The sequence below is a fragment of the Xyrauchen texanus genome, chromosome 36 (assembly GCF_025860055.1).
Source record: "Xyrauchen texanus isolate HMW12.3.18 chromosome 36, RBS_HiC_50CHRs, whole genome shotgun sequence".
Classification (NCBI taxonomy): Eukaryota; Metazoa; Chordata; class Actinopteri; order Cypriniformes; family Catostomidae; genus Xyrauchen; species Xyrauchen texanus.
The window spans coordinates 17,349,619-17,368,214 of NC_068311.1; the positions used below are offsets into that span (position 1 = coordinate 17,349,619).

Consider the following 18,596-nt stretch of genomic DNA (forward strand, 5'->3'; position numbering starts at 1 on the left):
CAGTAACGTTTATTCTGTTATTATTATAATATAAAATAATATAATATAATAAAGTAGCAAAGAACATATAAAATTGGCCCACTACTTATGCTATATTATGAAATATATACAGTATACAGTATATATATATATATATATATATATATATATATATATATATATATATATATATATATATATATAGACCTTTGGTCAAGATACATAAAAATAGAAACAAATGTTTTCTAATATTATTCTTTACACTTAATTGAAAAAATTATCACATTACTAATTACTTTACTTTTAAGTTACTTTCTTAAACACTTTTCCGTTCAATAAATTCAATATAATATCTATGTTTCTCCCTTCATTGTTACACACAAGCCATACACTCAGCACCTCACATTTCTCCTTCACAATGACTCGTTACAGGGCCATAATGCATGCATTCTACATGAACAATATATTCGAAATAAGCATTACCCTATAATGTACTTAAAAATTATTAAATTAATTGAAAGTTCGTAACTGTAACCTGATTACAAGAATTTAAAATCGAATGCATTACACTACTTTTTTGACTAAAAAGTAATTGGATTACATCCAACAAGTTTTTAATGAAATAAGTGTCCTGAGATATCTCACTGGTCTGTGTGACAACTCAAGACTCTGTAAACATCGAACATAAAAGTGTCCACGGGTCGAAAACAATGGCGCTTTCTGTCCGACAATCATTTTGCACATTCTCATTGTATTGTAGTTGCAGCAAAATATTGAGGCATAATGACGTTTTTATGCCATGTTGCTCATAACAGTTGCCAGTTGAGGGCGCTATTTTGCAACCTTTGTTTTTGACAACAGTTTTTGCTCATCTCGGTCTCAAAAAAGCTCATTTGGTATTTTGGAGTGCGGGGTTTTGGGAAAAGGGGGCGCGGCCAATATAACGACTCATCTTATCGAAATTCTAGAAGGGCTAAAATCGCTTACAGCACCTTTAATTACTAATTATTGGGAGTTCTGCATCGTCCTCCCCGTGGCCGTTTTTTTTAACCGCAGCAGTCCGCGTTCACGGAGTGTCACTGAGGGGGCGGGGCATTTCGATCGGAGATGAGCTTTAAACATGAGAGCATAACCTCAGGGTTGTGTTCCCTATCAAAACAGTCCGTTTCGACTTGGAAAAGCGCTTCAAGTAGCGGGGGTGTATGAGGAGCAGAAGTGCAAAGCTTTCACCTCGATCAGGTAGCGAAGGAGGTGAAAGTAGGAGTCGAAGAGGGGGGGCTGTGGCTGGATTTAGTGAAAGAAAACAATATGGCCGCGGTGGAGCTGGAATGGATCCCCGAGACCCTGTACAACACTGCTATCTCCGTCGTGGTCGATAACTATGGCCGATCGCGACGGGACATCCGCTCTCTGCCTGAAAATATACAGTTTGATGTGTACTATAAGGTAAGAGAGACAGAGAACGAGTCCAGTTCGGAACAAACGTTAAAAGCATCTGACACTCTTCACTAGCAAGTCGGCTAACAAAAACTGAAACAGCCTACTAGTATATCGCTCGCGCTAGGAGACTGTATAACCGTTACATTTTACAGAACGTGTTAATGACCGTTTATTGCTTGGGTTTCTGTGTTAAGAGTGCATTACCTTTTCTGTGTGACACATTAGGTTAAGATTGATCGGAGTGGACAGGTTCCACTTATCTTAACCCATAGCTTATCTAATGCTGCAAGGTGGAATGAGATATAGTTTACTGTGTCAAATCTAGTTAACCATGTACCAATATAACACTCTTGACCGTATTAACTTCTGTGTGCTAGCACTGTATAATGAGCTTAATGTATTAATGCATGCCAATATTTAAACCATAACAGCCTTTCCGACGAATCTATGCGTTTGATATGACAGTTGACATCTGTAGATATTATATTGGCCTGTAAACTTGAATGGTTTACTACCAAATAATACTGCTGTGGAAGCTGCTAACAGTCACTCGTAAACACAACGAGAAAAATGTATGTATGGAACCACCCAATTACTTATATTGGATCACATGATGGATATATATATAACAATTTCCAACATTCTTTTGAATGTCCATGTACTAAAATAAAATATTTGATGCCTTGAGTGTACCTTCATTTACTATTACTATTATTTTGAATGGCCATGGAATTTGAAGCAATCTGATAACAATGATCTCAAAAAAGAATTAACAAAGATTAATAAATGCTTTAAAAATATATTGATACCTAATATAAATAATTAACTAATAGTAATGAATGTAACCTTATTGAAAAGTGTTGCCAAATTAATTCAGAAATCTTATCTAGCACAGTCCTGTACTTGTTAAAGTACCTAAATTCACTTGAGAGTTCATCTCTTCTTGGGATTATGATAGCTATGATTGCTTCTAATGGAAAACTGGGGTTAAGTTTCTCTACTGCAAAAATAGTTTAAGAATGTAATCATTACATGATGTTTTCTGCAGCTCTATAAAGTGTCTAATACCAGATGTACCATAACAAACAGAATGTTTAGTTGAGAGCTTGGCACACATATTGGTCTTGCACAAAGGATCCTCGATTGTATTTTCTTTTTCAATAATGGCTACTTTTTTTGTGTCACATGTACAAAAGGGGTCAGCATTCTCACATTTCTTCATTTATTCCAGCTTTACCAGCAAGGCCGGCTCTGCCAGCTGGGAGGGGAGTTCTGTGAGCTGGAGGTCTTTGCCAAAGTCCTCAGGGCCTCTGACAAAAGGTATTTTAAAAGGGAATCTTCCATTAACCTGTCGATTAAAGTTATATAGGTCAAAAAGTCATACCGTAATGGTGTATTTATGGCCTAGCTGTATGAGATTGAGTGTTTATATTTATTTTGGGTTGATGATTCAAATCTCACATGATACTGTGTGGCTTCATTGGCATCTTCAACAGACTTGCTTGTGCAGAGTAATATTAATTGATGGGGTGTAATGATCCATCGATCTGGATCGATACATCAATCCAATAAGCAACGATCCAATATTATCGATACAATGTGTAAATTGCGATATAGACATTTTTTAGATGCACCTTTATTTTAATACTCCCATGTCAGCCAAATCCGAAAGCATTTACGTCAGGCGATGAAGCAACCGTATTACATTCATTTTACTTTATGAGCGCTAAATACGCTTTCATGTGAGACAAGGATGTTCGCATAGTCTGTGAAGCCAAATTGCGCCTTGCTATCCGTGCAGCATGCGTGGATAGCAACCAGGCACTCCTTAAAATGCGAGCTCTCCTGACAAATGCAGAGGTGTTCACATGCACGATTAATTCGGGCTTTCAAGTCCAATCAAATCCGTCTATTGTCACTCAACCATATACACAAGTGCAACAATGTGTGAAAGTCTTGGGTGTGGTTCCAAGCAACATAGCAGTATGACAATTACAATAAACATCTGATTTAGACATAACACAGTTCACACATCTTATCAATATCATCGTGCATGCGACCATTTGAATTTTTCATGAAAATGTGCTATTTAATAGTGCCATGGAGCAGTTCGACCATCACGTGAAATATTTTACAATGCCGACATTCTGAACAGCACTAATGAGGGAAAGAGAAACACCTGCTGCCCAGCACTACCCTCAGTTATAAGACTACACATCAACACCCTTACTAACATTTATCCCAGTTAACTGTAACCCAATTTTTCATTACAACTGTGGAAGTTGTTGCCAAGAAAACCACGGATAGCCCAGATAGTTGGTAACAAGTCATGGGTATGTAAGTACTTTGACAGAAAGATAAGCTGTAATTAAATGATGACAGCTTTACAGCTCACTTGTGTGTGTCATTATTTTTAATATTATTGTCTGTATAATTTTTTTCAACATCTGAAATGTCTTATTTTGTTGTGGTTGTCCCAATGTGGATAGCAAATTTGCACTTTTCATAGAGCTCAATAAATATTAAAATGATATGTTGGTTGTTTTTGAGGGCAAAAAAAAAATTAATTCATTGTGTAAAATAGGCACATAATATCGATCGAAGGACCCCGAATCAAATCGAAGTCGTATCACGGCAGACTTTGAAGTATAAGATATAAGATAGTGTCATGATGAAATGTCTGATTTACACCCCTATTTAGTGATGGACCAATATATCAGTCAGGCCGATATATGGCCGTTTTGATATTGGCGGAGAATGGTGTCTGCTTGTCGCTATGCGACTTAAATGTATATATTTGGCAACTGGCTGGTAAATGTTTAGATTTCACTCATCAGTTATTGTGTAGTATAGTGGTGAAGTAGGGCTGGGCGATATGGGCAAAAAAATTATCACAATGTTTTTGTCATATCATTCGATATCGATATTTATTACAATATACATTTTATACCATTAATGTGTGTGGAAATGCATTCCACATGTTTGTTAGACCTCTAGATAAATTAAACATAACTTGTTTGTTTACAAGTAAACTCCAGAGATTAAGCTACCTTTAAAGTATAGTTTAGGATTTTATCATACATAAGCTGTGTGTGACCACTTTTCAATTAAATTTTGCCAATTTCATCATCATCATCATCATCATCAGCTGACTTTTCAATCCACTGAAAGACTTTCTTGTGACTCTCCAAAGTCCAGCTCAGTAGGTGCCGGTAATGCACTATAAGCTAGATTGACAACTGCAAATAAATATCTCAAGAAGAAACACTTTCTTGCCTGTGACATCACTATGAATCATGCAAATTGTAATAGTGTTGATGTCGGAGTTGTTGTGTTCAGTAGATTACTGTCAGTGCTGTCTTGTTCGGTAGACAAAGATGTTTATTTAGCCAGATAGCTAGCTGCTAGCTCATCTGGCCTCATTGCCAGTTTTAATGGTTGCAAGGCTGCATGATAACAGGCATTATACCAGCTGATTTCATGATGGTGATTCAGTTAGCTAGTTGTGTGTTTATAACTTTGCCGAGCTGCTGCGTCTTTAGCTAAATGCACCTGATCCGATCATCTAGATGTAGAACATAAATATAGAAAATAATTCAAAAGTTTATATCGGAATTTGAAGAACAGTAATTATATGTTTGATACAGGGATGTGCAAGGGTAGTCGATTAGTGCTGTCGACTACCAACATTAATATTTTTTGTGGTGGTGGTTTTAATGGGAAATTTATTTCTCAAATTAATTGAGAGATGCTTCTTCTTGGAGAGTGTTTTTGCATGATGATAACTTGCAGTGCTTAACAGTGAATAACAGTTAGCACAGTAAAACCATCTGCAAGAAGCATCTCTTTAATGCTTTATGTTAAATGTGTTTGTGTGCTGCTGTTACAACCATTGAAGCTTTGCATCAACAATATATTTCATGATGATTACTGTCTGACTTTAAATTCTCTGATGTGACTCAACTTGTATTCCTTCCATAGGCACCTCCTACACCACTGCTTCCAGGCTCTGATGGACCATGGTGTGAAAGTTGCTTCAGTCCTGGCCAACTCCTTCAGCCGTAGATGTTCATACATCGCAGAGTCGGATGCACATGTGAAAGAGAAAGCTATACAATTTGGCTTTGTTTTAGGTATGTTAGTGCAAGTAGGTATATCAGCAGGCCAAAGATCTCCAAATGTGGGTGGAATCTCCAAAAAAAGGGTGGAGTTGCTGCAGAAGTGGGTGGGGTTAATCCAGAATGGGCAGGGTTACTCCAAAAGAGGGTTGGGCCAATTCCAAAAGGGGGTGTCACTTCCACTTGCATTAGGGATTAGGTTTTAGGATTAGGAAAGGTTTAGGTTAGGGGCTCCCTATATCTTTGCTGGCGGTTTAGAGCTCCCACCCTTTTTTGGAGCTCTGCCTGCAGCTCTGCTACTGTGGCTCCCTTTTCTTGAATGACCCTTTCAGCTTGTTTCTCTGGCAAATTGAATGATACTTTCTGCTATCTCAGGTGGCTTCTTATCAGATGCCGGCTGGTATGGAGATGCAGAGAAAGTCTTCCTGTCGTGTCTCCAGCTGTGTACACTCCACGATGAGGTTCCACACTGGTATCGTGCAGTGGAGTGCTGTGTGAGGTTGCTTCATGTGCGTAATGGCAACTGCAGATACCACCTGGGAGAAGAAACCTTCAAGCTGGCTCAATCTTACATGGATAAACTAGCCAAACACGGCCATCAGGCCAATAAGGCTGCTCTGTATGGAGAACTGTGTGCCCTACTCTTTGCCAAAAGCCACTATGATGAGGTAAGTTCTTGGTAACACATTCAAGGTAAGAAGTTTGTCTGGAGAACAGCTCTTCACTTGCCAAACTGTGTACCTTGTGTGTTTCAGGCATATAGGTGGTGTATAGAGGCTATGAGGGAGATCACAGTGGGCTTACCTGTGAAAGTAGTAGTTGATGTTTTAAGACAAGCCTCCAAGGTCAGTGACTGCATTGTTGATCATCAGAGTACATGCATGTTTGTGTCTTTGTAAACATAAGCCAATGTTAATCGCAATTTTCACATTTTAAATTGAGACTTTGCCACTTTGTGTTAAGATGTTAGGTATTTTGTAGAAAGGTCAGTTCACCCAAAAATTCTTTAGTCATTTACTCATCCTCATGTCATTTCAAAACCCATTTTTTCCTCTGTGAAACACCAAAAGAGAAGTTAGGCAGATTGTTAGCCTCAGTCACTATTTACTATTTATTTTTCCATACAATGAAAGTGAATGGTGACTAAGGCTAACATTTTGCCTAACAATTTGCCTAATGTTTTGAAAAATATGAGGGAATGAAAATATTGACAGCATTGTCATTTTTGCCTGAACTGTGCCTTTAATTCAGTATGGCTGAAAGATAATATACAGAAAGGTGTATTTAGTGAATATAAATCATCCTTGTTCATCCCTGCAGGCTTGTGTTGTTAAGCGAGAGTTTAGGAAAGCTGAACAACTGATTAAGCATGCAGTGTTTTTGGCACGGTAAGATAGCTGTCATGAGTTGTGTGTTCATTTTGAAAGCATGGGAGGATGGAATTGAAATATGTTCAGTTTGACAATGATGAAATTAATGTGTATTATTTTAATTTTAGGGAACAATTTGGGCACAAGCACCCAAAATACTCAGATACACTACTAGATTATGGATTTTATCTTTTAAATGTGGACAATATCTGTCAATCAGTGGCCATTTACCAGGTGAGCGAAGAACTTAAACTTGGGGTACTTTGCCAACATTTTCTCTCATTGGAAGATGATGGATGATTTATTTAATATTGGTGTGGTCTACCCTCAGACTGCACTCGATATTCGACAGTCAGTGTTTGGAGGAAAGAATATCCATGTTGCCACAGCACATGAGGACCTGGCCTACTCTTCCTATGTACATCAGTACAGCTCTGGTAAATTTGACAACGCACTGTAAGTATCTCAATCTTAATATCTCAATCTCAATCATGAGACTTAAAGGTGCACTCAGTGTTGTCAGCTTGGACTTATACTGGCATTTAGCGATGTGGATGCAGCAACATGCAAAAGCAAAAGTTTTAGGTTATTGATGGCGTTGTGGACATGAGCTATTCAGTTACGATTCGTTTGCAGTTGGTCATATGCTGGATGCATGGTTTAAAGTGTTGGGGAAACTTCAGACCAGATTCTAGACTAAATTAATCCTCATATTATCACAAAAGCTGTTCCAGCAGAAAAATTATGTTTAGTTAAAGGGATAGTTCAACCAAAAATTAAAATTCAGTTATTGTTTACTCACCCCTGTCTTGTTATAACCCCATATGACTTTTTTGCTTTTTCTTAACACATATGGAGAAATTGAGACAATTCTCTCATGCTCGCACCTTGCATCGCATTTTGGACAGGTCCCAGATCATAGCGGACAGGGTTACCGGGCGTGATGGCAAATATAGAAACCAAGCGAGCAACAGCTTGTTGTATGTTGCAGCTGTTTAGGACAAAAACTCTGATGAACATAGATAACTTTTATTGCATTCTGTTTGGCATATGAGTAGAACACGGTGTGACTGGTGGCACTGTTCAAGCGAAAAAACAAGTTTTCGCTTGAACGCTCCACCTCGCACTTGCTGTGTAACTACTGTTGCACTCATGAACACTCACAGGAGCTCAACGGTCAGTGAATAATTGTACTAAATACATTCGATTTTGGTTTGTTTCACACCAAACCTTATTGTATGCTTTCATAACAATCATGAGTCTCGTGGAATAATTTATTAGACTTCTGAATTATAGTTTTGTGTCTTTTTGAAGCTCGAAGCGGTGGTAACCATAAAGCCATTGTATGACTTCACTGAGAACATAATTTTTTTCACAATTTCTCTCTTTGTGTTGCGAAAAAGAAAGTAAGTCATATGGGGTTATAACAACACTGGGGTGAAAGTAAACCATGACTGAATTCTATTTTTGGGTGAACTAATCCAACAATTTAACACCAGAAACCGAGACAAGATACATGAGAAAATTTGAATGATCGAAGTTGAGGGCTGCTAATATTAGTTTTCATGCTTTAATGAATCAAATATTTCTCTGGGAATACATTTCTCCGAAAGTTTGGTTTGGAAAAGTGTTTAATAAATAGGGTTTCTGGTAAAGTTGCAGTAAAATGTTTACGTACACATTATTAGGTCTCCATTAGCACTCTCTTTAGTGCCAAACAAAGTACTTATCAAGTAGAAACAATAAGGGAAACTACTTTTGATTGTAGCCTAATTGTTTTTATATTGCATATCGATGCATTTAATTTTCGTATTTAATACAATTTATTTCCTCACCATTATTTTTGAATTCCCCTCTTTTTCCCCCCAGTTGTATTTTAGGCCTATTATTTTAACCTTACAAACTTTTATAAGCGTTATAAACATATAAGCCTACTTACATTGTCCACTGAGTCTGTAAATTGTCATTTAAAAATAATTAAGGGTCTTCCATTTAACTCATATCAGCCATGTCACAGGTTGCACTTCTTAAATTTAAGCTATTTTATGTGTTCATTAATCATCAATAATTTTAAAAGGTATAAATAAAACTTGATGCCAATTGAAGGATGAAATATAAGTGTGACAATCATAAATGTTAACTTCTGTCTTGAGGTGGGCTGGAGCTGCTAAGAAACTGCTGTATCGCTCAAAAGTTTGCAGCCACAGCACACTTCTTTAGGCTTCTATATTTGTCGGTTGGCTAGTGATAAAAATTAAGTTCAGGTTTTTGTTTTGCTTTGTTTGAAGTGCAAATATAAAACCGATTTTAATCCTGTTTTTGTTTTAAAAAATGTCAGATCTTTCGAATATTTCTCCCCATTTTCCTTATAGGAATAAGTAACTATGGTAACAGGGCTTTGCTTTCCCACACAAGGGCTTCCTTGCCAACTGTATCATTTGTGGCCCTCATAAGGTGATCCATTCCATGTGTAATATTAGGGTATTGATATGACTGAGAGTCTTTATCTCATGTGAGTGTACATGGTTTTAAAGCTTTAGTGTGCAATTTCTGCGACACTAGCGCCACCAACCGGAATAGCAAAAATAAATAATGTTTTCAAAACAGCTTTCTGAATACAGCCCTGTATGCCATTGGTCAAACAAAGAGATAATCCTGTCCCCAACTCACAACATTGGTTGATTAACTTTGTTTGGGTGGGTCTAATCGGTCACTCAAAACAAACTTTTTATAGCTCAGCAGAAACACAGTGTTTACAGTTTTCGTTTTCAAATTAACCTATAAATGGCTTATAGTTGTCACTACATATTAAGCTGGGATAGGAGAAAGTATTTTAACTAGTGCTGTCAGTCGATTAAAATTATTCAAGCACATTGTTAATTGCGCTTAATCTCAGTATTTGAAAGTGCTGAAATTTGACACTATATATACTTATTTTCCTGTCAAAATGCATTTATTTCCATATTAGGAAAGAAAACAAATCAATATGCAGGGATGGGAGGGTTAAAAATACATTCTCTGAAAAATATAAATATCTTATGCAGTGTTGTTTCTAAAACAAGATCAAATTGATTTTGTTTTAAGGATTGTTTTAAAATATTTTTACAGGAAAAAAAAAATACAAAAATTATCAAGAATAAAAATGTTGCCCTAATATCAAAGGTGAATTTTTATATAAAAATATGATCGTGCTTGGTAACTTGTGCATGTAAAATGGCTAGATATAGCATTTTAGCTTCGTGTAAAGCTGACAAATTTACACAAGGTTTATTTCTATTTTTCCTGCTCCAAACTTACTTCAAACTCACTTCTCTGTCTGCTCATATGAGTGTAACATCATAAGAAAGTGTTTCAACGCTGTTCAAATGCAGTTTGAATCACATCATTTATATGTATAAATGTTTTCCAACTGAAAAGACTAAATTTTAAATGAAAGAAATGACAATAAAATGCAAAGTAATCTCTTCAGTAATCAAAATACTTTTTGAATGTAACTGTATTCTAATTACCAATGATTTATATTGTAACTGTAGTGGAATACAGTTATTTATATTTTGTATTTGAAATATGCAATTCTGTTACATGTATTCCATCACTCCCCAATCATGGCAATGTGTAACAATATAATGCTTGATTAACATGTTCTAAAAAAAGCCTTCCACAGTGTAAAGAAAGAAATGCACTAAAATAGAACCAATTCAAGTAACATTAAGCATTTCTCAAAGTCTACGTGTGAATTTGACTAAATTACTAGTTTCTCCATTGGTTGCATTTTCATTGCAATGGGCATTAAATCTCTTAAACTCATCCTCCACAATATTAATTTGCCAGTAGACTGTATTTGCTATTAACACTTAATTGTTTTTTTATTAATCACGTTTTAACACGTAAATTCTGACTGCTCTAATTTTAACACAGAAAAAGTTTATTCAGTTTAAAAAAAAAATCTAAAGTAATGTAATTGTTTTTAGGGTAGAAATTTTTTAATGTGCAAGACAATATTCTGTGTGCACTTTTAAACTTAATTTTATCTCACTTTGTACGTGATTTACCCATAATAGCGGGTAAGTGGTCAATACATAATAGGTCAGAGGCAAAATAGAATTGCTTTATTATTAAGGAATGAAAGTCCCTTTTGTTAGACTCACTATGAAAATATGAATCAGTTAATTGGTGCCATGGGTCACTTCTTTGAAAGTGAGATGTCATATTCATGTATTCATTCCAAAACAAAACAGTGTATGAACTTTTATACAATTTGTATTTGTCCCCTGAGGGATTTATTTTTAAGAATGCCAGTCCAGATCATGGATGCCCTGTTGTTGCCCTAACCTTTACCATGATTAAGTTGTTCTATTAGAGGTGTATGTGTTTTTTCATAGAAGTGTTTATTGAATAACATGTACCAATTTCATGCTTTGAATTTTGCTGGTAGATTCCATGCAGAACGTGCCATAGACATCATAACTCATATACTCCCTGAAGACCATCTGCTGCTGGCCTCGTCCAAGAGGGTGAAAGGTAAGACTAGCAAATGTTTTTTAAAAGCTTTCATAACTACTTCACAGCTGCATTTCTGCAATGACAACATTAAGATGCCGTTGACAGTTCAAAGTACTACTATCTTTTCATTCTTGAGGTGATTTTATTTTTTCAGAGGTTGTCATATAAAAGCTAATTTGTATTTTTGATATTCCACCTCTAGCCCTGATCCTGGAGGAGATCGCTATCGACTGCCATAACAAAGAAACGGAGGAACGCCTCCTGCAGGAGGCCCATGATCTGCACCTCTCTTCCCTCCAATTGGCCAAAAAAGCCTTCGGAGAGTTCAATGTACAGACGGCTAAACATTACGGCAACTTGGGTCGACTCTACCAATCCATGCGGAAATTCAAGGTTCTAATTAATGCTATACCTTCCTTAATATAACATGTTTGAATGTTAAGATTTATGACAATGGTTCTCAACTGATAGATCGCAGGTATGTACTGATGGGGTTGCAGCAGGGAAAAAACAATGTTAACTGCAAATTATAAAAATACAACAATTTATAATCATGCATAGTTTGGATGGCAAAATAAAATTATAGAAGCTTATCAACTTCTAATAGGGAGGGAAAAAAACGTTTTCCCTACCTTTTTTTTTGTTAACTTTAAAGGCTGTGCATTTCTGGTGTTTTGGGGCTAGTTCATCTGTTGCTCGGTAGAATCTAGCCAAATTGACCCTTTGCTAAGCTCCCCCCGTTGTTTACAGTTGCTTTCTCTGACAAGCTCTGCAGAACTCTCCATAGGAATGAATGGGAGATTGCCGTGAACGGTGCGGTTTTTGGCAAAATATTCTCTCAAACGGAATGGATAATATTATTATTTGGGCTGGAATGAAGAGTGACATTGTAAAGCATTTTTATCTGATGTTATTTGTAAAGAAGTTGTTTTTAATTACACCGTGATTTGATTGAAAACTGCAGTCTGTGAAACAGAATTGAGGCAAACAATTATCAGTCACTAGAAAAGAGAAAAGAAAAATTTGATCATGATTACAATCCTCATAACATTAATGTAAGTGAAAAGAACTGCTTATAACAGTCATTTTGATGCTGTGAACTCTTTACTATCACCTTTACTAAAACGTGAATCAATACCTAAATTAATTGATGTTAAGTTATTAGCTTTATTGGAGCAAATGTAGGTGTCCCCACTGATGTTATGCATGTTCATATGGGAATAAGGAATTAAACACTTTAATTCATAGCATACTCTTCTCAATATTTATTTAAAGATTTAAAAAAAAAAAAAAAGAAGGAAAGAAAGAAAAAACTGTGCATGTATCCTCCCTGGGTATCTCATGGCACTGTTACAAGTGACCCATTAACTCTTAAAACTTTCGGAGGATAATTTTGATAAAATCCCTCGTAAATCTACTCAAACACATATTACTCCCATAGACCCTCATTGTAAAAAAGCAAATGCTTGTCAGAGACATGACGGCGGGGCAACAGTTGCTGTGACAGGCTAAAGCTGCGTTCATACTGCCAGCGACACGCAGCAACAAAACGACCTCATCTCATTAATTTTCAATGAGAGCTGGCGACTTCTGGCAACACAAGCGACGGTGACGCAACCAAGTCAAGAAATGTTTAACTTAATGAAAATGAAGAGCGACTTTCGGGAGCGACAGCCAATATGGTAGAGCTCACTTGATCCTAATATTTTAATAATAATATTAATTCTAAGAAACAGTGTTGTTTAGACTCTCCATACACACCACTAGCGACCTAACCGCCAGCCACTGGTGACATGCAGCGACAAAGTAGCTGGCAGTGTGAAAGTTTTAAGTTTTAGAACTTAAGGCCTTGCGCAGACTGCCACTAAAAATCTGATTTTTTGCATATCCACATTGTATCCAGATGAGTTTGTGATAGTCTGGACAGCAAAAAAACACATGAAATCAGATTTTTCCGAATCTGATTCAAACTACATTGGGAGGTGGTTTCAAGTGCGATTTAAATCAGATTTTTTTTTTTCAGATGCGTCTCAGTCCGGACGCTCTGGCTGATCAATTCAGATTTCAAATATTTTTTTTCGTCACTCTTAACGTGACACAATGATGATGTCAAAAATCGGTGACTGCAGCACGGTCACTGAGTTTTTCTTGTGAGACAGAGGAGTTCTGCACCGCGACTGGATGGGGCACTTATTTGGAGAGCGAGATGATGCACCTTTTTCCTGCATCTGTTTTGAAGGCATCGTCACATGGGTACGCAAACGTCATTACCAAAGCAACCCATGCAGATAGTTTGTTATGCCTGAACATGCAAATCTGATTTGATCACTTGCAATTAATAGTGTGGACAGTCTGCCTGAAAAGATCTGATTTGAGAAAAAATCTGATTTGCCTGCAGTCTGGACATAGCCTAAGACACTTAAGGCGGGGCTTAGAAAATGGTCAATTGGGATGGGTAACATGTATGGGTTGTGTGACATGCCCTCCTTCTTGAAAACCCTGTAAAGAACTATGCAAGTCGAAGTAAATGCAACCTAGACTACGCTAAGTACGGGTTAACTTATAAGATAGACATTGTTTTGTGCAAAAAGTGTTTGGTTTTTGTTTACTTTTTTGTACAATATTGTGTCTCCATTTGTCCAATGTAAAATCTGGGTCCTGAAAGAAAACAAGCTGAGAACCACTGTCCTGTAATAAAATAAAATCACTACTGGTGGATCATTGTGTAAGCCATGTGCTTTTTCTATTATAAGCCAAACACAAGTCAAGAGTACTTTATTTTTACAGTTTAGAGAGGTTCAGAATATATAAATTATACAACTGAAAGGAAACATAAAGGTCACCATAAATAAACTTTGTATGTCTCATACATTACAATCATGAGCGTTTAGGTTCGGGTCAGTTTTTCAAGTAGGATTCGGGTTCGAGTTTGTAATTAATGAAAAAATAAACAGGCTTATCGAACTTTTGAGTTAAGGGCTGTTCGCACCAAATATGTTTTTTCGCATATCTGCTCTGTTTTCCCATTGTTTAAACACATGCTGGACAAATGTCTTTGATTCCAGATTGTTCTGCACCAGGTGAAGTTTTAGCAAATAAACTGTAAATCAATGCTTTTTTCCCCCTTCTGCTCTAGTCTACTAAGGGGCTGCCGTGCCTTGATAAAACTGTATGTAATCTGTTTCAGTACTGTCATAAATGTTGCCTATATGCTTACATAAAATACAGCCTATTGCATCAGTACTTGCTAAGAGAAGAAATTACATAGTAAGCGTTTCGGGTCAGGTTCGACTTCAACCTAAGTGTTTGTAAACTTCTGACTTCAACTGTAGATCTAGCAGTCTACCCATAACTTAGGATGCCTGGTATGTCTTATTTAGCACAAAAAAAATTGCATTCTGTATATCCCAGAAGTATAAAAAGTATAAAGCGTTTCCATCCTCCTCCCTCCTCTTATTAATTTAAGTAATTGATTTAATCTTTTCCTTTCTTAATAACCATTTTCCCCAAAATGCTGGATTTTTTTCCTCATACCATGAACAATGAAAATGTTAGAGCTTCCATGTAAATATTGTCTACAATTTCTCTCCAATCAAATTTAGTTGAAGGGTCTTCCTTCAACTATTGTTTACTTATCGCTTTTTTACTACCTGCAAGAAGGATATTGAAAAGATGTCTATTATGACTTATCAACAGCCATATCACCCTGTAGCTCTAGACTGTTTACCCACTGAAGCTAAGCAGGATTGAGCCTGGACAGTACCTGGATGGGAAACCTCTTGAGGTTGATAATTACTTTAAAATCATCATCGAGTAGTTAAAACAGCTTCTTTTACTCACCTCATGTGAATTCTACTCCTAGAATGACGCATTAAGTCATTGATAACACATTTGAATGTCATTAGTTAAGGTTTTACATGCAGTCTTGAGTGTCCTCATTTTTGAATGTACTTCTAAATCCCCCTCAAATCAGTGTGGCCAGGGTCTGAATGTTTGCAAATATTATACCTTTGCTCGGCTGTTTCGAACTTCTTTTTACCCCTGAATGAAGAAGAACTATTCCAAAATTGGCTGAATTCCTTGAGGGAAATGCTGGATTCATGGTGTGTGAGGAATAACAATCTATATTCAGCTTGAAGGAATTTTTTATGTTCTGTATCTTTGATTACCCTTATTTCTGTGTCCTCTCTAATTAATTGTGCCAGTGGTTCAATAAATAAAGCATGGAAAGAGTGCGTTTAAGGTGGCTGTGTGCTAACTTGTACATTCTATGGTATGATTTGTAATGCAGGAGGCAGAGGAGATGCACATCAAGGCCATTCAGATCAAGGAGCAGCTGTTGGGGCAGGAGGACTATGAGGTGGCTCTATCAGTGGGACACTTGGCCTCACTCTACAACTACGACATGAATCAGTATGATGATGCTGAGCGGCTCTACTTGCGCTCCATCGCCATTGGTGAGGTCTACTATTTATCTAATATATGTCTTTTTGTTGTTATTGCTGATGCATTGTGGATAATGTGCATAATACTTACATTTTACTAGGACTTAGTCAAATAATTTAATCAATTGTTTGGTTTTCCAAATATAAGGAAAACTTGGAAATATCAAGAAACAGTAAAATTGTGATTTCTGCCAAAATCATAGGTGAAGAATGTCTACTGTGAATGTAAATTTTTCCAGTTATGCTCCGGTGTAAAATATTTCATCAGCTAGAAATTGTTGTTTGTGAGAGCCCTAAAATTATTTTTAACTATCCTTAACCAGTAGTCACAAATGACTGGAAAAAATAATGGAAATTCATTGGTCTAATTAAAATGTGTATTTGTTTGTGTTTTCCTCAGGCAAGAAGCTGTTTGGGGAGGGTTACAGTGGACTGGAATATGACTACAGAGGCCTCATAAAACTGTACAACTCAGTTGGAAACTACGAGAAGGTCTTTGAGTACCACAATATTCTGTCCAACTGGAACCGTTTAAGAGACAGGCAATTTGCCGTAGCTGACGCACTGGAGGATGTCAACACGAGCCCCCAGGCCACAGAGCAGGTGGTGCAGTCTTTCTTGTTATCCCAGAGCCATGGAGCAGGACGCTCCTGCTTGGGCTAATGACCGGGATATCCACCGTTCAACTCGCATAGATGTGCACACCCACCCCCATTATCACACACATTCACACTGATGTATTCACATGTAGTCAAGAAAGGCGAGTGTGAAATTGTTGTCTTGAGCTTTTCAAATTTGGACTGGTCTGTCAGTTCACTCGTACCAGCAGCTCCCCTCGACCTGTTCATATTCTTTATAATGGGAGAAAAACCATGGCATTTTTCCACTCATACGATGGATAAGTAACCATTTGTCGAATTTGAGTCATGTCGAAGAAGCCGACCATTTCTCAGATGGCTGAAGACATAAGAAAAATAGAGCAGTCCAACATAGAGCTTTGCTCACGGAAATGCCCTTTTGATTTTGTGTCACCATGTTTTTGATTATCATAATTTTATTTACATTTATTTTGTATCTGAAGGAGAGGTGCTCCACACTACAGGAATAGTTTGCTTTATTACTGCATCATCTGTTTGTGGAGAATTGCTAAGTGTAGCAACCACTGAATCAGATTTGATGGAAAATGTAAATGAGTAAAGGAACATCCATAAACATGCGTGTCCCCATTAACATGAGGATTAGAGCTTGACTTCATGTATTACAAAGCTTTGCATTGAGGATTACTTGTGTGCTCTCTGGAAAATGAGACTAGCCATGTTACATTATGGACCATTATGTAATTGTTTTTTTGCTTTTTCTTATTAATTCATTCATGTCATGTGTGGAATCTACAGTATGGACCAGTGTGTTTACGATTGCTCTAGATTCCTTGTTTTAAGTTCTTCTCTTCTGGTTTTGTATCCACTTAGTACCGAAATAGCTTATTTTAAACTGCCAATAATTTATATGCAAGGTATGCTATGACTTGTTGGTGTAACATTGAGCCAAAACGACTCTTGTTAATAATACGTTTGAGATCACAGCTAACGTCTTTTGCCATAACAAGTGCAAAGAGTGGGCGACAGGTTTGTGATTTTGACTTTCTCGCAGTGTGGAGCCTTATAACACAACACGCATTCGCCTAAGCACAATAAGCTGGAGTGGTGGTAGTTACGGAACAAGGTTTCCTAAGTCGTTGTCATTATCCTTTCAGAGCTCAGCCCTGGGTGGTGTTGATTAACACCTTTGGCCCACTGCCAGCTGACTGGACACACAGAGGAAAGGGCTGAGCCCAGCACCTGTCTTTGTGAAGAGGTACCACTGCAGGGGAACCAATAGTCGGTGGGTGTAGTGTGCAAACCAATGCGCTTTTGTAGTGGCGGTGCTTCTGAGAGTGCAATATAACATTAAGGATGAAATGGACGATATTTGCTAAATGCACCTGTACCACTGTTCTCCGAATCCACTCCAGATCTATTTCACTGTCTTGCTCCTAAAAGCTACTCTCTCAAATAAAAACGTTTTAAATTAAGACACTGGAGTCACATCTAGGACTCTAAAGTTTGTGATTTTGTTGTCATGCCATCAAAAAAATAATGCTTTATCATAATTGACACAACCGCTTATTAAATTGACATCACATTGTTTTACCTCATAGAGATCTCATTGTTTTTGCATCTACAAAAACAGCCTTGCTGCAGGCTATGCACTGTTGAGACCCGTAATTAACAATGTGCTGTTAAATGCACCCAAAAATGAAAATTCTCTAATTTATTCCCTGTAATGCCATCCATTCTTTTAGAAGAATATCTCAGCTCTGTAGGTCCATACAATGCAAGTGAATGGTGACCAGAAGCTCCATAAATCACATAAAGGCCACATAAAAGTAATCCATGACTCCAGTGTTTAAATCCATATCTTCAGAAGCAATATGATAAGTGTGGGTGAGAAACAGATTCATATTTATATTGTTTTTTACAATAAATTTCCAATTTCACCTTCAAAATTGTGAAGAATTGTGAAAAAAAATTGAAAGTGGAGATTTGTTGTAAAAAAAAAAGTATATAAATATGAATCCGTTTCTCACCCACACTTATCATATTGCTTCTGAAGATATGGATTTAAACACTGGAGTCATGGATTACTTTTATGTGGCCTTTATGTGAGCGGTCACCATTCACTTGCATTGTAAGTTCCAACAG

The 18,596-nt window shown here is 37.0% G+C and overlaps 1 protein-coding gene across 1 annotated transcript; it reads left to right on the forward strand.

The window, feature by feature from the left end:
• The first annotated feature begins 1,073 nt into the window (after positions 1 to 1,073).
• Positions 1,074 to 18,268, forward strand: appbp2 (amyloid beta precursor protein (cytoplasmic tail) binding protein 2). Its single transcript, XM_052107189.1, has 12 exons — positions 1,074 to 1,425; positions 2,651 to 2,739; positions 5,401 to 5,552; positions 5,913 to 6,205; positions 6,293 to 6,382; positions 6,858 to 6,925; positions 7,036 to 7,141; positions 7,239 to 7,363; positions 11,343 to 11,428; positions 11,613 to 11,803; positions 15,702 to 15,867; positions 16,256 to 18,268. The coding sequence occupies exons 1-12, from the start codon at positions 1,288 to 1,290 to the stop codon at positions 16,516 to 16,518; spliced, it is 1,767 nt and encodes a 588-aa protein (XP_051963149.1). The 5' UTR covers positions 1,074 to 1,287; the 3' UTR covers positions 16,519 to 18,268.
• Positions 18,269 to 18,596: the final 328 nt, after the last annotated feature.